General features: G+C 43.1%; 1 protein-coding gene across 1 annotated transcript in view; it reads left to right on the top strand.

Annotated features, from left to right (window-relative positions):
- Positions 1-18,249, top strand: part of TSPAN2 (tetraspanin 2) — a 39,803-nt gene extending 21,554 nt beyond the window's left edge. Inside the window, exons 3-8 of the mRNA XM_018045950.1 lie at positions 5,186-5,283; positions 6,459-6,533; positions 7,899-7,997; positions 9,341-9,412; positions 12,642-12,725; positions 15,914-18,249. Of these exons, the coding sequence (XP_017901439.1) occupies positions 5,186-5,283; positions 6,459-6,533; positions 7,899-7,997; positions 9,341-9,412; positions 12,642-12,725; positions 15,914-15,979 (494 nt within the window). The 3' untranslated portion in view covers positions 15,980-18,249. The remainder of the gene's footprint in view (positions 1-5,185; positions 5,284-6,458; positions 6,534-7,898; positions 7,998-9,340; positions 9,413-12,641; positions 12,726-15,913) is intronic.

Raw genomic sequence — 23,782 nt, 5'->3', positions numbered from 1 at the left:
TACCTAAAGACACAGTTGGCAGGCCCAGATTTCTGACTCCCACCCCAGAAAATGCTTTGAGGGGAAAACCCAGAAATCATCAGTGTTATATTCCTTGGGCACTTTTCTCAAGGAAGGAGAAAAAGAGCCCTCCTGCCGTTTATTGTTGTTGTTTTGTTATGGACTGCAACCCCATGGGCTGCAGCACGCCTGTCTTCCCTGTCCTTCATGATCTCCCAGAGTCTGCTCAAACTCATGTCCATTGAGTCGGTGATGCCATCCAACCATCCCATCTTCTGTCCTCCCCTTCTCCTCCTGCCTTAAATCTTTCCCCGCATCAGGGTCTTTTCCAGTGAGTCAGCTCTTCGCATCAGGTGGCCAAAGTATTGGAGTTTCAACTTCAGCATCAGTCCTTCCAGTGAAAAGTTACAGATTTCTAGTTAAGAAAATCACCTTTCTTCTGGTTCCTACTGCAAGTGCAGCATAGGAGTTAGGGCGCGCACTTTGGAGTAGAGTCCCGGGTTTGGTTCATTTCAAGCCTTACTAGCTGTGTGATCTTCGGTAAGTTACCTCTCTGTGCCTCAGATTCCTCCCCTCTGAAATATGAATACCACTTCTACATACCCCACAGGGCTGATGTGCGCATGAGATGATGTAACCTATGAAGGTACTTTCGTGCAGCGAGCCCTCAATAAGTATTAGCGGCTGTTCTTACTGCAGGGCAGGCCAAGGGAGGAATCAGCTTGCGGGCGGCACAGCTGCTGGGAGAGTAGAAGGGGAGATATTGGAGTGGTTTAGATGCCACATAGTCAGGGCGAGAGACTAGCTGACAGCACCGAGGCTGCTCAGGCGCCAGGCTCCTGAGATAAAGCCCGTCAGGGGCACAGTACAGACTCAGAGCCCCTGAGGCCCGGGAGTGGTGGTGGTCACTCTTAGTGTTGAATGACTCCATGACTCAGGCATGTTAAGCTCCCACAACAGCACTCAATAACTAACAGCTGCTATTGTTTTTTAGCGAGGACACAAGTCCTTAGCCAGCTTTCCAAGTGGCTCAGTGATAAAAAAAAATCCGCCTGCCGATTCAGGAGACAAGTTCCATCCCTGGGTCAGGAAGATCCCCTGGAGAAGGAAATGGCAACCCACTTCCGTATTCTTGCCTGGAGAATCCCATGGACCGAGGAGCCTGGCGGACTACAGTCCATGGGGTCTTAAAGAGTCGGACACAGCTGAGCAACTGAGCACACAAGTCCTAACTTTCTCCATAAATTAAGTCCCATCCAGTATTCTAAATTCATATATAATTGTATGTGTCCACAACAAGCTAGGAGGGAGGGAAAGTTGCACTGAAGCAGAGAAAAATATTTTTAGATGAAAAACAGTCGTTAGAAGGATATGTTAAATCATCTGCTGCCAAAAAGTCACTGAAATTGATGACCATGCCACTATTCAGTCCCTAAAAGGTGAGCCATTTAAAAATGAGTTGACTTAGACAAGGCTTTTAGGAGGTCACTGTCTCCTTTCTGTATTACTTGGAATGATGCTTCCAGCTTAGAAATAAGGATCTGGAACCAGAGACAAGTGATGGGATGATCAGGAAATTAGTGGTAGCACGTCACCTGGAGATCATTGGCATGGCAAGGCCCAGCTGTTATTGGATGCTAAAAGTCCAATATCAAAATGTTTTCTCTTTCTCAAACTAAGGGAAACAGGACTCGGGAAGCATAGGGGATTGGGTATAGGTTATCCCCTTGTCACAAAGCTGCTGTGGGAGCAAAAGGGCTCCCACACTCAGAAAGTGAGTGAAAGTCACTCAGTCATGTTCGACTCTTTGCAACCCCATGGACTATATAGTCCATGAAATTCTCCAGGCCAGAATACTGGAGTGAGTAGCCTTTCCCTTCTCCAGGGCATCTTCCCAACCCAGAGACTGAACCCAGGTCTCCCTGCATTGTAGGCAGATTCTTTACCAGCTGAGCCACAAGTGAAGCCCAAGAATACTGGAGTGGGTAGCCTATCCCTTCGCCAGAGAATCTTCCTGACTTACAGAAAGCATCTTGGAGTTAAAGTATGCCTGCCAATCAGTCTATCCATTCAACAGCTGTGTTTTGAGGGCCAGATCAGAAAAAGGATAAGGTGTCCTTGGAAGCTACAAGTGGCCCCATGGTGTGCAGAGTATTACAGCCAGATTTGAAACTGGATTCAGCAGGCCCAAGACCTTTGCCACAAGTAGAATTTCGTCTGATTTTCACATCAACTCCAACCAGCAGTGCTCGTTTGGCATGGGGCTGAGTCCTGTGGCCACACATGCACAGGAGGTGTGCTGGGGAGAGGTTTGCCAGGGAGAGGCCTCGGGAACTGGAGCTGCTGGGTTAGTTTCAGGGTGTTTGCTCTGAGCTCTGTGATTCTGATAGCCTAAGAATGGAGTATGGGGTATGTGTATGTGCTCAGTCGTGTCCGACTCTTTGACACCCCATGGACTGTAGCCCACCAGATTCCTCTGTCAATGGGATTCTCCAGGCAAGAATACTAGAGTGGGTTGCCATTTCCTACTCCAGGGGAACCTTCCTGACCCAGGGCTCGAACCCACGTCTCCCACATCTCCTGCATCGGCAGGCAGATTCTTTACCACTGGAAGAATGGAATATTGTACAAATAAGCACATTTTCTAAGGGAGCTCTTATTTCAGAAGGCCAAGGGGCTGAGTGAGCTTGTTCACAGTGGGGAGCAGCTCTGTCCTCCTCAGACGCAGGTGCCTCTGTCCACTGTACCCGAGCCTCCTCAAGAGCACCCCTCCCTCCTAGGCTGCACACTCTCAGGAGCCTTTCTGCAGGCTGTGCAGCCAGTCCTCATCTGCCTGACTCAGGAGAGCCCAGCCATGTGGTGGCTTCTTGGATGCTCGTTGAAATGCAGCCCCAGCATGTATCTCTAAGCAAAGATAGGTGATGGTAGACAGTCCATCCAAAATTTCCAATCTGATCTGCCCTCCCTTTATCCTCGTATCCAACAAACACTGACTGGGAACTCTGTCTTGTTCCTGGCGTATTCTAGGGAGGGTGAATAACGTTTGTTCAAGGATTTAATATCTATAGATGAGAAAGACATATATGGGAACCCGCAGGCTGAGTTTCATCATGATGAATTCCTATGTGACTGGAGTGTAGGATGGATAAGGATCCCAGGGGGTTCAGTCTTTAGGCTGTGACTCCAAGCAGGATCTGTAGACAGTATCGTGAAGCAGTGAAGAGGCAATGGACATCGTAAGCAGGAAATCCATCCAATGAGGTGGCCCAACCAGGAAATGTTCTGTGAAGGAAAAGTTTCAGTGGGGTGGAATCAGGGCTTCGGGCCTGTGTGTCCTGCCTGGAGCCCTCTTGCCGCCCTGACCCCCATTATAGAAATAGAAATATGTAAAATACTTGCCTTACTTACCGCTTTGAGGAGACGGAAATAAAAGAGCTTTGAAAAGTGAAGAAATTCTTTAGAACAATAAGGTATTTAGGCAGTGGGGCCAACAGTAGTATTATTTTTAATATGTTTTCATTTCTCTCATTACGACATCCATTCTCCATGAAATTATTTTTTTAGGGAAAAGGAAAAAGGAGGAAGTGGCTGAGCCTGCCTAGCAGGAAATACATAAATACCTGTCTCGGGACCTTGGAAGAACAGGGCTTCCCCGACTCTGAAAGGGGCCGAAAACAGCCTGGGTGGTGCAGGAGGTGGCAGGCCTGCTGCTCAGCTCTCATCAGGGAAGAGCGAGGTCTGCCCACAAACCAGCGTCAGCACCCAGAGGGGCCCCAGAGGCGCCCTGCAGGCCAGCCTCAGGGTTTCCCCACAGGGGTGGCGTGCCAACTCCCCGCGCCCTCATGGATGGGCGTGGTTTCCAGGTGACTCACATGAATAAAATGCAGAAAATAGAGTTGAGGCAATGGGCATGGGATTCTAAGCAAGCCAAGTTCCAGACCCCGTATCGTGTTCTAACTTATCTCAGGATCAGAAAAGGAAGTCAGAACCTGGCTTGCCCTTCTTTCTCTCACAATGAGAACATTTCTGGCCTTTTCTTTCTCTGTGAGAACAGCTGTTCCTGTGGCTTGACTTTAGAACTGAGCACAATTATCACTCAAATTGAGGCCACTGTTATTGCTGGGGAGGCAGGATGGGCTGATGGCCATGAGCTGGCTTTAGAGGCAGATGGGTATTTTTATCCCAGCTCTATGATCTTGGGCAAATCACTTAACTTTCAGGACCCAGCTCCTCTGCCTAAAAAAAGAAAGAAAAAAATAATGATGAAGATAATAATGGTACCTGCTTCATGAAGATTAAATGAATAAATTTGTGCCAAGTGCTTAGAATAGTTCCTGGAGAAAAGAAGCCCTTAAAGCAAATGTAGCTAAGTCTATTAACAATAATACTGTTGGTGCATATTACCTTATCACCTCCCCTCACCAGCTTTTTTCTTGTGACATGTATAACCTAGCATGTGTCCTGTGTATGTGGTGTTGCCCTGTAAAGTTTATCATTCACACAGAGCCTTACTGCCTCATCACTGTGTCTTCCACCCCTCTCCTTAATTAAAAGCCTTCCTCTTCTGTCCCACCTCCTCCCTGCTTCCCTGTCTCTGCCTGAGCAGATCAACAGCCCTCTCTCCTCCCAGACACTTTGTCCTCAGGGCCTCTCACAAGGTGGGGACAGCTACTAATTCCAGAGTGCCGCGAGAGACCACGGGCTCCTAGGAAGATGTGGGTTCTTGTCTAAGCTCTGGCACTGGCTCCTCACCACCCTTGGATTCAGTGTTACCAGTTTCTATGAATGGCACTAACACTCACTTCACAGGCGTAGTGGAGGCTGGAAGGTACAGTGCCAGCCAGATAGGAGGCACTTGGAGGTGACTGAGAGTTGTGGAACAGAGGCACCGGCCAGTCTTTGCTCGTTGTGTGACCCTGAGCGGCTTCCTTCACCTCTGTAAACACAAGCTTTCTTTGTTCCCTGGGGATGACAGTAGCCCCTCCCTCTCAGGATCCTTGTGCAGGGGTTGGAAGCGCTCAGCGGGAAGCACTCCCCAAGGGTTAACCTTTATCGTATTAACAACTGAAGGCTCTGCCAGGCAGGATGCCTGGGGTGGTGGTGAGGGAGGCCAGGCTGGCAGCATTGGTGCTGGGGAGAGAGCCCGTCCTGCCTGGTCAGCATCTTCTCTGTCCTCTGCCCACAGGGCTCTATGTGCTGGTTGGAGCAGGGGCCCTGATGATGGCCGTGGGCTTCTTCGGGTGCTGTGGAGCCACGAGGGAGTCTCAGTGTGTTCTTGGATCTGTAAGTCGGGAGAGATGGGGAGGGACTTGGCCTGGAACTGGGCATTATCTTTGTCCCTATGTCTACGGAAAGCATGAAAAAAAAAAAAAATTAGTTTCTTAGTGTGAAGATGTTTGGGGAGGAAAAGTGACTGATGATACCTCACAGTGACTGAAGCAGCTACAAGATTCCTGTAGTCAGGGAAACACTGTTATCTACAAGAAAAGTACTGCTGTTTGAGATCAATAATTTAAGCCAACATCCCTCTTGTGGTTGTTTTAACAAGCAGCCTCTGTTTAAAAAAAAAAAAAAAAAAGGGGAAACTGCGGTTAACTGCTATCCATCCAATGCCAGTGTGACCAAAGGAAAAAGAGGAGCAGGAAGGAAGTTTTTGTATCTCTCCATGAGGCATCAGAAACAGCAGGTTTATTAGGCGGCCTCTCCTTGCTCTCTGCAGTCTTTGATGTTTGAACTGTGGCCACTTCTCCTGGTCTCTTGCCATGTAAGGTTTCTAACTCGCTTCCTCAGTTCTCCACTCTTTCTTTCTCCCCTGTTGTGGAGCATCTTTTGTCTTGTTTATCACTGAACTTAGTTTAATCAGAGCAGACCCACAAGATCAGACCAGAAATCTGTCCAGAAGGACACCCTTCACCTCCACTCCCTCCTCCTCAGAGAATCCATCTAGAGCACGCGGTCTCAGGTCCCCTCCTCCCCAAATCCAGCACTTCCAGTCACTCTCTGTCTCCTGGTCTGATTTTATATCTTTATAGAACCTCTTTTGTTCATCAAGCAGTCACTGAACATACGGGTGCCAGGCACTGTTCTAGGTGGTGGGATTTCTATATCACTCTGAAATGATCTTACTCTTCTATTGCTTACTCATTCATCATTTCCTGCTCTTTCTATTATTAATATTATGTCCAGAAGAGCAGAGACACTGAGATCTTATCCTATTCACCACTGTATACCCAGTGCCCAGGGCAGTTCCTGGCCCAGAGCAAATGCTCAATAAACGATTGCTGGATGAATTACTGAGCGAACAAACTGCAAGTGGACCAAGGGATCAGATGCTTCCTTCTGTAATATTTCTGTTCAAACTAATAACTGTGTTTTTCAAATGGAATTAGAATTTAAGAAGTTAAATAAATTGAAAAGGTTATTGAATTAATGAAGTTAGTATTTTCTCTCCTTTACAGTTTTTTACCTGCCTATTGGTGATATTTGCTGCTGAAATAACCACTGGAGTATTTGCTTTCATAGGCAAGGATGTAGTAAGTAAATGTTACTTATAAATGTTCTTTAATGATGGTTAAAAATGTTCTCTTCATGGCAAAGGACGTGAGAATATTGACAACCGCAGTGACATTCCAAAGCCAAATAACCCCCAGAATTATCTTTTATGCAGAATTTTTAACCAGAAATGTGGTACAGACTTAAGCAGGCGTGTGTGTGTGTGCACATACATGTAAGTGCACATATATTCCTGGGGAGGTAGTTAATTGCTTTCATTAGATACATGAAGGAATCTATGGGTTTTTGTAACAAAAGGATCTCTAAGGTGATCCGTTTGGAATGTGAGAGGAGCTAGATTACAGATGTGAGAAGTAGGGATGGGGGAGAACACACATTCGCATCCCTGTTCACCTGTCCTTTGTTCTTAGGGGTTTGGCCTGGGCAGAGGACAGGTCAACCTCAAAGACTACAGTCTGCCTTCTGGGTGCCCATGAAGCCAGTTTAGATTTGTGCTCAAACTGTAGGTGTGCAGGAGAGGTTATCAAAAGAACCCACAGATGAAGGGAACTTTTTAGGCTTAAACATGCAAAGAGGAGTGAAATGGAAGAGGAGGATGAATGAAATCTCAAGTTTTGCTGTATTTCATGTAAATTCACATGCTATCAAATCTGTTTATGAATTTTTAAATGGTAAATATGTAGAATGAGTAAATATCACCTCCTCTGGAATTTTTCTGAAGTTGTTGTTGTTGAGTTGCTAAGTCATGTCCAACTCTTTTGGGACCCCATGGACTGTAGCACACCAGGCTTCTCTGTCCTTCACCACCTCCTGGAGTTTACTCAAATTCCTTTAACCTCAAATATGTAAGTTGGAGGAATTGGATCTTATGACTTCTTGAGAGCTTATGGATTTGGGGGTCACATGTGGTTACACTAGAAAAGGCATTCTCTGCATTTTCTATGGTATTTAAATGCTGAAACAGTTTTCCTTGGTCATGAACACCTTTTAAACCATGTCATGAAAAGATTTGACTACTTGTTACCAAGAGAGTCCCAAGAATGCATAGGTTTCTACCCTGGCTGCGCATCAGAATCACCTGGGTGGGGCCCAGGAACCTGGGGTTCCGTTTTTGCTGCTGTCCATTCAGGGCTGAGAACCTCCACTCTAAGAAATCTTTCTATTCTGTGAAAATTATTTTTGGTTAGTCTATCTTCCATCAGAAGCATCTTAAAAATTCTAGAACCTGCAATCTGGTCCATATATGCAGAATTACCCTCAAGTCCAAATAAACACATGGAAAGGCCATATTCTTGAAGGATGGGGAAAAGGGCTTTTTTCTTGAGGAAAGGAAAACATTTGAAGCTTCCCACTCATGTCCCTTTGTTTTCCTGATTTTTTTTCAGGCAATACGACATGTTCAGACCATGTATGAAGAAGCTTATAATGATTACCTTAGAGACAAGGAAAAGGGGAATGGGACTCTCACCACCTTCCACTCAACGGTAAGGGGCTTCTTCCTTCAAATTTCATCTTCTAAAGATTACTGAGTCACCAACTTAATGGACGTGAGTTTGAGCAAACTCAGGGAGATAGTGAAAGACAGGGAAGCCTGGCGTTCTGCAGGCCATGGGGTCCCAAACAGTTGGCCATGACTGAGCAACTGAACAGCAACAAATATTATGCACAGCTAGGTTCTCTCTAATCACCTAGATTAAAAATAAGAATAAATTGAGTGAAGCCAGGCAGCAGCATTGTATTTCTGCCTTTGTGGGAGTCACCGTTTGCATTATATGTAGAATCTAGAAGAGAAAAAGGTCTAACACAGAATTGACAAGAGGAGGTCTGGACATGCACCCAGAGAGACAAAGCTGCCCAAGTAAATACCAGCTTCTGTCAAGAGTGGCCTTACGGTGTAACAGAAACAACCATGACCTTCACGTCAGAAGAGCTTATCTCTAGCTGCAGCTCTGCCGCAGAACAGCTTCATGACCTGGAGCAAGTTCCTTGCCTCCCTGATCCTCACTCAGCTCCCCCAGTTGTGAGACAAAGGGGTACGTGAGGGAGGCATGTGCCGTTTCTCCCAGGACGTGCTGTGGGAACGTGCTGTCGGTGTAGTGCTCTTCAGCTGCCAGCGGTTAATCGAGAACGACTTCCAGGGGAGACGGGCCAGGCCAATGGTGTCCTGACTTCTCAGCCACTGTGATGCAGAGAAGCAGCAGTGAGCTCCTGGCCAGGTGTTTTCAGGTAGCCCAGTTCTTGTATATCACAGGTCTGTCCTGGAAGTTGCCAACCATTTATCCTGTTCAGCCACAGCCACCCCAAGGACGTCAAACAGCACACAAGTTCCTTTGTCTTTGAAGGACAGCCCTAAGGCAGGGTACCTGTTGGCTGGCCAGTCTTTGAGCAGCAGTATTTTAGCCCCTGGGGTTCTCTGTGGTCACTTCTGCTCTCTATTCCGGGCTCTCTTTAGTTAATGAGCCTTTCCTGAAGCTCATAAGACATTAGCCATTCGGCAAAGCCAAAAGGAAAAATCTAAAGACCCAACTCCTGTCTAACAACAGCAATTTACACAAGTACTCTCAGCTTCTTGCCTTGTTTGGCTTGCCTTCAGTCACCTCCTGTCATTAAAGGTGGACACTGGTGAAGTCATTTTTCTGCTTTGCCAGCATGACCATATGACCACGCTCTCCCCAGAATGGCTGTTGGCTTGCAATGTCAGGTGACAAAGATGTTTTGCGGCCTCAGCAATCCCAGTCCTTTACAGAAAGACCCAGACTTGTAACTGCTACTTCTCCCTCTGTGCCCTCTCGTTACCTTCCCTAAAAGCTCTTTTCTGACTTTCTAGTTTCAGTGCTGTGGAAAAGAAAGCTCTGAACAGGTCCAACCCACCTGCCCAAAGGAGCTCCTAGGACACAAGGTAAGCTTCTCTACCAGATTCCTATCCTGCGTGTGGTGTTAAGATGGTTCTTCTCCTCAGGATGGAGGGTGTGATTCTAGGAGGTCCTCTCACAGTGGCTTCTAGCCTCAGTTTTATTCTACATAGAACAAGTGAAGCAATGCTGAGTCCCAATCTCCTGGTACCCTGGGGAATAATGGTGTGCTGACTTGCCGGCAATAATGCAAATAAAGTGGCATTAAGCTCACCAAGGCCAGGGGTGTGCACTCTAAGAATGTTGCCCCATGAGTGTCTTCCATGGGGGTCATGGCAGTGATAAATGCTTCCTTTATTAAATGCTACACGACAGGCACTATGCCAGGCTCTGAAAACTCTAAGATGAAAAGCAGATGGTCCCTGTCTCAGTGGCCTCACAGACTAGTCAAGGGAGCTGGTGCTGTGCAGAGTACAGTATCTGCCCAGCATACAGTGGAGGCACGGTGGAGTCAGGAAAGCTGGACCATGGATGGGATTCTTGAGCCAAGTTTGAACAAGGGGAGGTCATTCCAGGTCCTGAAAGTAGCAGGAACAGAAAACATGCAAGTGTGAAATTCCAGGACTGCAAGAGAATAGGGAGCCCAGAGGGAATGGCAAGGGACATTTTTGGAAAGGCTGGCAAAGGCATGATTTTATACCTGGAACTTGAGGGAAGCCGTTGCTTTTGGTAGAGGATGAACATAATCGGTTTTGTGTTGTAGAAAGAGCACTCAGGTGACGGGGTGTGACTGGTAGAACAGAAGGCTGGAGATTCATGGAGGGAGGCCATGGAGGTGACGCTTGTTTTCTCCCTGGTAAGAGAGGATGAGGGCTTAGAGCAAGTTACAGACAGAGGGGAGGGAGAGGACGTGACAGACTCAGAGATGTCCAGGGTAGAACCCGCAGCCCTAGGTGACTGACTAGATGAGGGTGGGGAGTGAAAGGGAAGAAGCTGAGACTTTGGGCTTATGCTGGGTAGACAGAGGCTCACTCACTAAGAGAGGTGAGCAGAGGGAAAGGAGCAGTTGACAGCTTCAGTTTCAGTCAAGTTTGCACACTAGGTACCTGTGACGTTTGCAGGTAATCTGAGCTGAAGACACAGGTGTCAGAATCCAGCAAGCTGGTGATAGCTAAAGCCTAGGAGTGGATGGAAATGCCCAGGGGAGCATGTAGAATAAGGAATGAGGTGGGCTAAAGTACTATCGTTTAAGGGGTAAGCTAAGGACAAGTGGGCTTCCCTGGTGGCTCGGTTAAAAATCTGCCTGAAATGCAGGAGACATGGGAGATGAGGGTTTGATCCTAGGGTCAGGAGGAAGATCCCTTGGAGAAAGAAATGGAATCCACTCCAGTATTCTTGACTGGAAAATTCCATGGAGAGAGCAGGCTGGTGGGCTACAGTCCATTCCACGGAATCACAAAGAGTTGAACACAACTCAGTGACCAGGCACGCGCACGTGAGGACAAGCAGCCGGAATGAGACTGTGTAGGAGGAGTCAGAATGAGGGAAAGTCAAAGACAACACTCCTGTAGAGTGAGGGCGGTGGTGGCTTGTCCCTAAAGTCAAATGCTGAGAAGAGGACAAGGAAATAAAGGCTGGAAATAGTGTGTTGCATCTGATGCTTAGAAGATTCTTAATGACATTTGCCACGCAGTTTTGGTGAAGCAGTTGGGAAAGCGCAAGAACATGTGGGAAAGAAGGAAGGAAGGATGAGAATGTTTACAGAAGCATCTGTATCATGGTCCTCACATTATCCTATCTCCTCACTTTACCTCTTAGTTTCTTTTTCACAGAAGGAAACTTTCTGTGGAAGAAAGAAGGGGACACAGGCAGAGCTGGAGGACACTGTTGGAGGGGATTTTTGCTTTAGACTGCAGATCATGTGCATGGTGTTACATGATAAGTGACAGTGTCAGTGGAGAAGGAGAGGCTGAATGTGTAGGAAGGAAGGGAGATGAGTGGCAGAATGAGCTTCCAGAAGTGAGGAGAGAATAAGATCCAGAGTCAGTAAAGGGGTTAACTTTCCACAGAGAAGGTCAGTGACAAGAAGCAGTGTGCCTTGCCTGCTCCCTGCAGAGAGCAGTATCTGGCACGGGATGAATGGGGTGTGTAAGTTTATAGGTGCCAGTGAGGAAAGTTGGAAGAATTTCTATGGCTTGACTCCAGGAAGTAAAGGAGTCATTATCTAAAGCAGTGGTTCTCGAACTTTTACCAGAATGCAGTGTAATTGTTTTTGAGAGTCTATGGCCTTCTCTAAACTATTAGCTCCCTGACAGCGAAAGAAACCATGTCTTATTTTCTCCAAATCTACCATGCCATTCCAGTGACATGGCATGTAAGGCAGATGCTGAGAAATGTTTGTTGAATGAATTAACCATGAATGAATGAAGTATGATAGGAGATGTGAGGATAGTGGTAAGAGTTTCATATAGCTTATGCAAGTATCAGAGAGACCTCATCATTGACAAGAAAAAGGACCTGGGCAGCCGAAGGGCAAATTTGGGTTACAAGAATACCTCTGTATTTAAGAGGACCAAACAGAAGTTGGAGAAAGTAATTACAATTATTACACGAGTGATCTATTCTGCCCCTGTCCAATACTCCCCCATCTGTGAAGTTTCTTTGGACCTGCCCTGCCCAGTCTCTGTGGGACACAGATGGAAGAACAAGGCCATCCATCTCAGCCACCCTAGAAGAAAACAGTCCTCCAGCCCCCAGCACTTGGCTTTCCTTTGTTAAATTTGAACCTGTACAGACTTTATAGCTTCTTACTTACACACCTACCACTAGGTGATGCCTACCTTGCATACTGAATTGGACCAAGTATTTTTTAAAAGTATGTAAAATCATTTAAACTATAAATGGCAACCCAAAACAAGGGGCTATTATTCCAGGTGTATTTTACTTATTTTTTATTTGCTGAAAGGAAGGAGAGGCTGCAAATTTTTAAATGCCTCATGTTCCAGAATAGCTTCCTCCAGCTAGGTTTCAGGGCTTTGAAGCAGCCATTGGCCTAAATAGGAAAATTCCACCAAAAGGAGGGTATTATTCTTTTTCTCCCAACTTAGGTTTTTCTCCCAGTTTATCAGAACCTAAAGGAGATTTTAAGTACCTAGGAGGAACGGTTTAAATATGACCAGAAGCTGACATGGGTCAACTCTCACAGGCATGGATTGGAATTGGATGATTCAGACATACCATCAGTTGTTATTCCTGACCTTTTCTTTTCCAAAACAGAATTGCATTGATGAAATTGAGAGCATAATCAGTGTTAAGCTCCAGCTCATCGGAATTGTCGGTATTGGAATCGCAGGTCTCACGGTGAGAAAGTTCTAGAATGTACCTTCTTTGACCCCTAAGAAGCCTTTGAACCTTTGCATCTTACTTCTCTTCAAGTGTGATGTGGCAGTGTCTTCGGAGAGATTTCTCATAAAAGACAAAGACTTTTTGACAGGATATCTAAGAACAAAGCTAATTAGATCCATCAATACTTAATTCTCTAAAAATGTGATACAAATCTCCATTTTAAACGAATTATGACTTTGAGTTTATCGTTGCAATAGCTTCCCATTTTAAGGCCATCAAGCTTAAACTAGACAAGTGATTTTTAATTCTGAGTCTCTTCCTTTGTTAGAAATTGAAGATGACATAGGTTAAACTCTCTCACCTATGATCTTCAGAGGCAACACCATGTGCTGATTAACAATATGATCTCTGGCATCCCACTCCCTGGATTCAACTGCTAGCTCCACTACTTACAAGCCCTGGGGTCACTGGAAGTTTTCTTAATTTCTCTATGTCTTAATTCCTTCATCTGCAGAATGGGGATCTTAATATACCAACCTCATAAAATTGTTGTGAAGATTAAGTGGGATAATAGATGTAAAGAAAAATTAGAAATTAATTCATATAAAGTGTCTGGAATGCAGCAGTCAATAAATGCTAGATCTGCATGTAATGAGTGTTCCCAAACCCAGGACCCAGGCAAAGCATATATAGAAGTGTGATTTGAAGCATGGCGCACCCATGCGCCGGCAAATAGCTCAGTACCTCTAGAGCCCAAAAGAAGAATGTACAAGAGTCGATAGGGTCAGAAAGCTATGGTACGTGTAGCAAGAGATGACACTGGAATGGTTTAGGAGGGTCCACATAATTGAGTTCTTTGTGTTACTTTTTGATAGGTCGGGCTTTATCCTTTCAGGTAGAGAGGAGCCACCCAGGTTTGGAAGGACTGTAGTTCAATGTGGAAGATAAAGTTGGAGGGAAATAAGATTTAGGTAAGCCCCTAAAGAGGTGATTTCCACTGTCCAGGGGTTGAGTAACAGCTAATGCTAGGATAGACTTGGGGCCTCCCTTGGAGCTCAGCTGGTGAAGAATCTGCCTGCAATGCGGGAGACCCTGGTTCAATCCCTGGGTTGGAAAGATCCCCTGGAGAAAGGAAAGGCTACCCACTCCAGTATTCTGGCCTGGAGAATTCCATGGACTGTATAGTCCATGGGGTCTCAAGGAGGTGGACACGGCTGAGCTACTTTCACTTTCACTTCAAGATAGACTTAGGCTTCCCAGGTGGCTCAGTGGTAAAGAAGGTAAATGCAGGAGACACAGGAGATGTGGGTTCAATCCGTGGGTCAGGAAGATCCCTTGGAGGAGGAAATGGCAACCCACTCCAGTAGTCTTGCCTGGAAAATCCCATGGACAGAGGAGCCTGGTGAGCCATAGGGTCCCAAAGAATCAGGCATGACTGAACAGCTGAGCGGACAAGATAGACTTACCCTCTAGTCCTCCTATGTAGGTTAATTCATGGTCTAAGCTAAGGCAAGGGCGAGGGAATTGTGAGGAAATTAATGAATTGGCAGTTCTCAGGGGACACACAGTCATCTCTGCTCCTTTCTTGTATTTAGAGCACAGAGGCCTAGGGCAATGGGTGAAAATACTATGCTGAGGACATCCCTATCTGGGGACTTCTCTCAGGGCCCTCCCCACCCACCCTGGGGCTAGCCTGATGACTAGTTTGTGGCTTCCCAAGGACAGTTCTGAGGCAGAAAATTTGAAAAAGATCTGCATTAACAGAAGTATCAAATAGACCCTGCCAACAATTTTAGTCTCAAGGATTGCGCATTCTGAAAGTGGTCACCCCTGGCTCACGACAGTGGCAGGGGAGACTGTAGGGGTACAGTGTGGCTTAAGTAGGGGTTGCACCCAGCCTCACAACCTTGGAAAAGGGGGAATGCCCTCTGTTGGCCATCTTGACTCAGCACCCCTAAAGTTCTTCTCTAATTCTTTTCTTCATAAGGTTTTACCGTGTAATCAGTTAACAAAATGGCCATTAGGTGTCTCCCCAGCCACACCCTAGTGCTGAATTGTCAGTCAAGCTTGGAGTCCCGATCCCGGTTATTCCCTATCTTTTCCCTTCCAAAAACTGATAACACTTGCCTTTTTATTGACTTATTTATTTTTAACATTTGCCTTTTTAAATCCAGCATTTATAGGTCTTAGTCTGATGTAGGATGAGATTGAGGAGAGAGTCAGAGTTATGATACTAATTTCTTTGAACAAACATTGGTAGCAGTTTATAAATATCACATCTACACATAGCGTTTCATAGACTCTACAAAATTGTAGAAGTTATTGAAGACAAAAATGATTTTTTGGCATCCTTCTGTTCAAACCATTTAAGTAGCTATTGATTTTGCCAGATATTTAGCTTCCCAGAGAATTATCCAAGACAAAAAAGATATCAGTAATGCCATAGTTCAAACACCCCAGTTTATGCTTTGGTGAAACTATTGAGATAAATAATGATGCTTTATTAAGAATCATTTGCACTTAAAAATGGACTGGAAATGAAGAGATGCTCCACTTTTTGAATGAATCAATGTTTTTTGTGTTGTTTTTTTTTTTTTTTGTCATGCTGCATGGCATGCAGGATCTTAATCATAGTTCTCAGATCAGGGAATGAATCCACACCCCCTGCAGTGGAAGCCTGGAGTATTAACCACTGGATTACTAGGAAAGTCCCAAGATGCTCCATTTTTTAATATGTGGTCAGTGTTTCAAAAATTCAAAGCTTTGCCAGCAATAGAAAACTATTTAGACCACAAGTGTATTTAAACAACAAATGGTTACCACAAACACATTTTCCAAAGTAAAAATAAAAATGAGATCTGGGGTTAACCTGAAATATAAAATTCTAAAACCAGTAGTGTATTAAGTCTTTTATAATTATTAAGAACAGTCTTATAAGCTAGAAATAGATGCCTTTTCTTAGAGCAGAGTCTTGTTATTTTTAAAACAATAATAAAATAGGAATGTATTTTAAGCAGTTAATGGAAGTCTTAACCAGTAGCCATAATTATGTATCACACATAAAAGTGCCACATATAACCAGTAATTATTGGCTATAATTACTTGTTAACTTGAGTTAAACATGCAGGCAGTTTGCTGGCCTTTTTTTAAAAATCAATTTTCATCATTTGAAAGTCATTAACAAGTGGTTTCTTCTGTTTCAGATCTTTGGCATGGTATTCAGCATGGTCCTTTGCTGTGCGATACGAAATTCACGAGATGTGATATGAAGCTACTTCTACATGAAAAGTGTAATCTAGAGTATACAAATGTCACAGGGGCTGTCTCCTGGCTCATTTTTAATATTCAAAGGACATTAGGATCTAAAATAATTTGCTGTTAATTGTACATTTGCACATGTATGTGTGTTTGGCTCAAGACTGGTTTGTACCTTTAATGAATGCCTATGTATGCTGACTGAGAGCATGTTCATGTGTGATCTGTGTGTTTCTGGTATATGCGTAATGAAATCTGGTTGCTGGGAATTCCTGAACCTTGGTATGTGAGCATGTTTAACTCTAGGAAAAAGATCAAAAAGCTTTGAAAAAAGAAACTTGGCTGTTTAAAAGACAAATGATAGTAAGTCAGTTTCTCAGACGCTAGCCATAGGAAGTAAGATATAGAGAATTCAGGGATTTCTAACTTATGGAAGCAATAAGCCACAGAAATTGAGAGATCATGGTGCAGGGGTAAAAGTGACTGTGTTTGGGTTAGGTGTAAGGGTTTCCTGGGATTTTTTTTATATATGCAATCTCCCCAGAATTTAGGATTAAATACACCTGTAAAACTAAATATAGCATAGAAAATCTAACTTGAATAAGTCATACTTTCCTATTATTAAAAAAACACTTCACTCTGGAAAGAGTGTCACACAGACAATTACATGCTCTATAAAACTGAGTGCTTTCAGGACCAAAAGGAAAACCTTTTAACAACTTTTTAAGGAAATATTTTTGTTCTTATATAAAGACATTTAAATATTGCTTTATTACTTTCCTTTTCTGACTCTTCTCTGAACCACTGCCACCCTCACATCCACAAAAGGGCTTTGATCTCAAACTTTTCTGTGTTTCTTCAGATGGAAGCATAGAAAGACTAAAGCAAGAGATCTGGCAGTTGCAAATTGTGGGAAAGAAAATTTTTACTGGCACTGTATCTTTGAAATACCTCATAACTTGAGTTTACATATTTTCCTAATTTTTTGTATTTTTCTTATTTATTCACCTAGAGAATTCTTCTTTATAGATTAAGAACGACAAGTTTTCACCACTTAAAATAGATTATATCATAAGCATCCTTAGCTAAACCAAAATAAAGGAAAACATCCTCTCCTAGTTTTGTGCACACAACAGAGACAAGCTAAGGAAATAAAAATACACACACAACAGAAACATGTTCCTTCTGTGCAAGTCTCTTTATAAAAATAAAATGTTTGTGTTCTTTATGATCTTGACGCTTCACTGTAATCCCAAATTTATAATCTAAATTGACATGTATGTCCATTTTTAACAACTCGCTGCATCTAGTAAAACATAGATTTTTTTAAATTCACATTTTAAAAGGCCATACAAAAATGAAAGTATGGGGGACTTTTGAAACCCCCAATTAAGTTTATACTCGTGTGAGAACACAAGTCTTTGGGTCTGCACTAAAGGAAAGTGTACACTTCAAGAAACTCACAAAACATTTTGCTGAAAAGGCCTATCCATTTGAAATAATCTCACTCCCTTGGAGAACTGCATTTCTCCTGCCATACTTGCTACTGCTAATAACCATGGAGGAAGATTTCTAGAAAGAAAGTCCAGTTGGAGGCAAGCTAAAAATTTAATTGTGCATAGTTACGTCGCTGTGTCCATAGGTAACAAAAAGATTGTTTTAAGAAAATCACTTCATGAAATAGATGTTTCTGTGCTGGTAGTTGAGAAATAGAGCTCTGAAAGTAAAGAACAATCAGTCCATCTCTCTTGGTGGCTTTACTTCATTTGTCTGCCTAAAGACAAGAAACAAGCCTCAGGGTATACTTAGGTTTCTTCCAGCTCAGATTCCTCTGGGATTCAACAAAAGTGAGTTTCATTCTATATCTGAATTAACCTTAAAGAAGTCTAGTTAAAAGTGGAAGAGTAGAGATTTGTTCCATATATAATTAAAGTGCAACTTTTGGGAGTAATTTTTCTAAAATATGTGCCGTGAGTAAAAGTAGAGAATTTAACCTCTGAGTGAGAGTAAACTTATATACATATATATCTTGACTCTCTCTACATATATAGAATATATATGCGTAACTTGAATATATGTATACATGTATATATAAACACATGTATACATATATGTGTACAAATATATATGCACATATATAAGTTTTTGGTTATATTTGTTTACCTGAACTAATATGAGATCAGACCCAAACATTTTCTTAAATGTATGGTACCCAGACACTGAATCAAAGCATCTTGATGAAATATTTTAAGTTATTTCAAATTAAATTTTCTATGTACTGCAATTGCTTGTTTGATTTATCTTAAAATTCCATTATATATTTATCCACACCTTCATACAACTTATCTAAATGTCTAACTATTAATATCAATCCACCCAAACAATTGATGAAAAAAAGAAAGAGTAGTAAACTTTCCAGGTGTTCTTGCCTGGAGAATCCCAGGGACGGGGGAGCCTGGTGGGCTGTTGTCTGTGGGGTCGCACAGAGTCAGACACAACTGAAGCGACTTAGCAGCAGCAGCAGCATGGATCACAACTTCCCTGGTGGCTCAGATGGTAAAGCTTCTGCCTACAATGCGGGAGACTCAGGTTCGATCCCTGGGTGGGGAAGATCCTCTGGAGAAGGAAATGGCAACCCACTCCAGTACTGTTGACTGGAAAATCCAATGGCAGGAGCCTGGTAGGCTACAGTCCAATGGGTCACAAAGAGTCGGACACGACTGAGTGACTTCACTTCATGGATCACAACAAACTGGAAAATTCTTAAAGGGATGGGAATACCAGACCACCTTACCTGCCTCCTTAGAAATCTGTATGCAGGTCAAGAAGCAGCAGTTAGAATGGGACATGGAACAACAGACTGATTCCAAATTGGGAAAGGAGTACGTCAAGGATGATTGTCACCCTGCTTATTTAACTTCTATGCAGAGTACATCATGCGAAATGCCAGGCCAGATGAAGCACAAGCTGGAATCAAGATTGCCGGGACAAATATCAATAACCTCAGATACGCAGATGACACCACCCTTATGGCAAAAAGCTAAGAAGAATTAAAGAGACTCTTGATGAAAGTGAAAGAGTTTAAAACTCCACATTCAAAAAACTAAGATCCTGGCATCCAGTCGCATCACTTCATGACAAATAGATGGGAAAACAGTGGAAACAGTGACAGACTTTATTTTCTTGGGCTCCAAAATCACTGCAGATAGTGGCTATAACCATGGAATTAAGACTCTTGCTCCTTGGAAGAAAAGCTATGACCAGCCTAGAGAGCATATTATAAAGCAGAGATATTACTTTGCCAACAAAGTTCTGTCTAGTCAAAGCTATGGTTTTTCAAGTAGTCATGTATGGATGTGAGAGTTGGACTATAAAGAAAGCTGAGCACCAAAGAATTGATGCTTTTGAACTGTGGTGTTGGAGAAGACTCTTGAGAGTCCCTTGGACTGCAAGGAGATCTAACCAGTCAATACCAAGGGAAATCAGTCCTAAATACTCATTGGAAGGACTGATGCTAAAGCTGAAACTCCAATACTTTGGCTACCTGATGTGAAGAACTGACTCACAGGTAAAGACCCTGATGCCGGGAAAGATTGCAGGCAGGAGAAGAAGGAGACGACAGAGGATGAGATGGTTGGATGGCATCACCAACTTGGTGAACATGAGTTTGAGAAGGCTCCAGGAGTTGGTGATGGACAGGGAAACCCAGCACGCTGCAGTCCATAGGGTCGCAAAGAGTTGGACATGACTGAGTGACTGAACTAAACTGAACTGAAGTGAGAACTGGACTTAAAAACAACACTCTCACAAAGTTATTGTATATAGTTCTATTTCAATTAATACTGTTTCACCTAAATTACATTTCTCTTCCCCAGAGTAGCTTCTTTATTGTCCAAAATACAACCTATAAAATTGCACACTGCTCCCTTGTAATGCCCTTTGACCACCAGGCCCTTGATTTCAGCAACCCCATTTTCCCTACCCATAGGAGGGAGCACTAACAGGCCTTTGAAGTTAGTTGCTTAACTACATCATCTTAGTTTGGGCTCATCGAAATCAAATTTGTGTCAAGGTATATTTTAAGATGGGCTTCCCTAGTGGCTCAGCAGTAAAGAATCTGCCTGCAATGCAGGAGCCACAGGAGACAGAGGTTCAATCCCTGAGTCAGGAAGATCCTCTGGAGGAGGGCATGGCAACCCACTCCAGTATTACCTGGAGAATCAAGAGGAGCCTGGTGCGCTACAGTCCATAGGGTCGCAAGGAGTCACAGGTGACTGACAGGACATAGCATACACACACGCATATTTTAAGAGAGACAAAAAGTTTCTATTTTCTTTCAACATTACTCTCTTTTCTATAAGATGTATCTGTGAGGTATTGCATATGGGTGTCCTTTGAAAGGTAAAAAGACTATACCAATGCAAAATGTTATTAATCATTTTGTTGATACTCTTATTTTAACAAGGATGACTAAATACATTTCAGGAGCCCACTATTCAGATGGCTGTCTCCTAGGGACATGGAACACATTGAAGAATAGAAGTAATATGTCCAGAAAGCTGCAAAGCAAAATCTATGCTGATTTCACAAAGTTTTTAGCTAATATGCCAGTAACACTTCCAAAACTTTGATGTTGTTTTGTTTTTGCCCTGTATAACTTATGATGGTTTTACTTATATTAAATAGAAGAAATATAAATTAAATTAAAAGGTATAACCAGCAAAGTGCCTAGCATACCTGACATTGATAAATATTACCTATTGTTACAATTATTATGTTTTTGAGTTTTGTTAATTACTAGGTTGGCATGAAAGTAATTATGATTTTGGATGTGAATTTTAAACCATTATAATTCACTCAAACATATCTTTATTAATCAAAATAGGAACCATTACCATCAACACATTTTTGCCAATGAGAATTGTTTATTCCTGTAGTGTAAAAATCTGTGCTTCGAGATTCGATGAATTCTTGGAAAGCATTTTCTGCCTGCTGCTGGTTGTCAAGATGCTTGACAACCTTGCAAAAAGTTGTCACAATGCTTGAAGAAGTAGCAGTAAGTTGACAAGAGGTCAGGTAAATATGGCTGATGAGGCAGCCCAACTCATTCAACTTTTGAAGTGTTGGTTGTGCGACATGCAGTTGGGCATTGTCATGGAGAAGAATTGGGCCCATTCTTTTGACCAATATCAGGTGCAGGCATTGTAGTTTTCAGTGCATCTCATCAATTTGCTAAGCATACTTCTCAGATGTAATGGTTTTGCTGGGATTCAGAAAGCTGTAGTGGATCAGATCTGCAGCAAAACACCAATTAGGGATCATGACCTTTTTTTGGTGCAAATTTGGTTTTGGGAAGAGCTTTGGAGCCTCTTCTCAGTCCAACCACTGAGCTGATCATCAGAAGTTGTCAAATAAAATACACTTTTCATCACATATCACAATCTGATCAAGAAATGACAATTTAAAAAAATTTTCAGTCAGTTCATCAGGCACCCACTTATCAAGCTTTTTCACCTTTCCAATTTGATTCAAATGCCAAAAGACCATAGACTGGCTGACGTTGAATTCTTGGGGAACTTTCTCATGAAGTTTTAAGAGGATCAGCTTTGCTAATGGCTCTGAGTTGGTCGTTGTCAACTTCTGATGGCCAGCCACTATGCTCCTCATCTTCAAGGCTCTCACCTCCTTTGCAAAACTTCTTGAACCACCACTGCACTGTATATTCATTAGCAGTTCCTGGGCCAAAGGTATCGTTGGTATTGTAAGCTGTCTCCACTGCTTTACAACCCATTGTGAACTCAAATAAGAAAATCACTCGAATTTGCTTTTTGTCTAACATCGTTTCCCTAGCCTAAAGTAAAGAGCAAGTAGTAAATCACTAGGAAAAAACATACCATGAGAAATGTGCATTAAAATGATGTTTTTACATAATCACATTTATTTAAGAAGGTATTCCAATATCGAATGACAAATGTCAACAATGCAAAAACTACAATCACTTTTGCACCAACCTAACATAATTGAAACATGCATAATTGTGTATAACTAAAGATACTTCCACAGATACCAAATACCTATTTGAACACATTCATCTGTTGAATTAATGAATAGTTTTATTTCCCAGTTCTAATTTAACAACTATATATCAAGAGCCATAGCTAGAGTTCCTGTATTTTTTCTCTGGGTCTCTCTGTCTTGTAAGACCCATTCTTCAGCTCAGTTCAGTTCAGTCGCTCAGCCATGTCCGACTCTTTGTGACACCATGAACCGCAGCATGCCAGGCCTTCCTGTCCATCACCAACTGCCAGAGTCTACCCAGACCCATGTCCATTGAGTCAGTGATGCCATCCAACCATCTCATCCTCTGTTGTCCCCTTCTCCTCCTGCCATCAATCTTTCCCAGCATCTGGGTCTTTTCAAATGAGTCAGCTCTTTGCATCAGGTGGCCAAATTGGAGTTTCAGCTTCAACATCAGTCCTCCTAATGAACACCCAGGACTGATCTCCTTTAGGATGGATAGGTTAGATCTCCTTGCAGTCCAAGGGACCCTCAAGACTCTTCAAGCATCAGTTCTTCAGTGCTCAGCTTTCTTTATAGTCCAACTCTCACATCGATAAATGACTACTGGAAAAACCATAGCTTTGACTAAACGGACCTTTGTTGACAAAGTAATGTCTCTGCTTTTTAATATGCTGTCTAGGTTGGTCATAACTTTCTTTCCAAGGAGTAAGCGTCTTTTAATTTCATGGCTGCAATCACCATCTGCAGTGATTTTGGAGCCCAGAAAAATAAAGTCAGCCACTGTTTCCACTGTTTCCCCATCTATTTCCCATGAAGTGATGGGACCGGATGCCATGATCTTAGTTTTCTGAATGTTGCGCTTTAAGCCAACTTTTTCACTCTCCTCTTTCACTTTCATCAAGAGGCTTTTTAGTTCCTCTTCACTTTCTGCCATAAGGGTGGTGTCATCTGCATGAGGTTACTGATATTTCCCCCTGCAATCTTGATTCCAGCTTGTGCTTCCTCCAGCCCAACATTTCTCATGATGTAGTCTGCATAGAAGTTAAATAAGCAGGGTGACAATATACAGCCTTGACATACTTCTTTTCCTATTTGGAACCAGTCTGTTGTTCCAAGTCCAGTTCTAACTGTTGTTTCCTGGCCTGCATACAGGTTTCTCAAGAGGCAGGTCAGGTGTTCTGGTATTCCCATCTCTTGAAGAATTTTCCACAGTTTGTTGTGATCCACACAGTCAAAGTCTTTTGGCATAGTCAATAAAGCAGAAATAGATGTTTTTCTGGAACTCTCTTTCTTTTTTGATGATCCAGCGGATGTTGGCAATTTGATCTCTGGTTCCTCTGCCTTTTCTAAAACCAGCTTGAACATCTGGAAGTTCATGGTTCCGTATTGCTGAAGCCTGGCTTGGAGAATTTTGAGCATTACTTTACTAGCATGTGAAATGAGTGCAATTGTGCGGTAGTTTGAGCATTCTTTGGCATTGCCTTTCTTTGGGATTGGAATGAAAACTGACCTTTTCCAGTCCTGTGGTCACTGCTGAGTTTTCCAAATTTGCTGGCATACTGAGTGCAGCACTTTCACAGCATCATCTTTCAGGATTTGAAATAGCTCCACTGGAATTCCATCACCTCCACTAGCTTTGTTCGTAGTGATGCTGCCTAAGGCCCACTTGGCTTCACAGTCCAGGATGTCTGGCTCTAGGTGAGTGTGAGTGATCACACCATGTGGGTGTGGGTCATGAAGATCTTTTTTTGTACAGTTCTTCTGTGTATTCTTGCCACCTCTTCTTAATATCTTCT

This window comes from Capra hircus, chromosome 3, assembly GCF_001704415.2.
Source record: "Capra hircus breed San Clemente chromosome 3, ASM170441v1, whole genome shotgun sequence".
Classification (NCBI taxonomy): Eukaryota; Metazoa; Chordata; class Mammalia; order Artiodactyla; family Bovidae; genus Capra; species Capra hircus.
The sequence above is the reverse complement of the archived record's forward strand: the minus strand, read 5'-3'. Positions and strand labels throughout refer to the sequence as shown.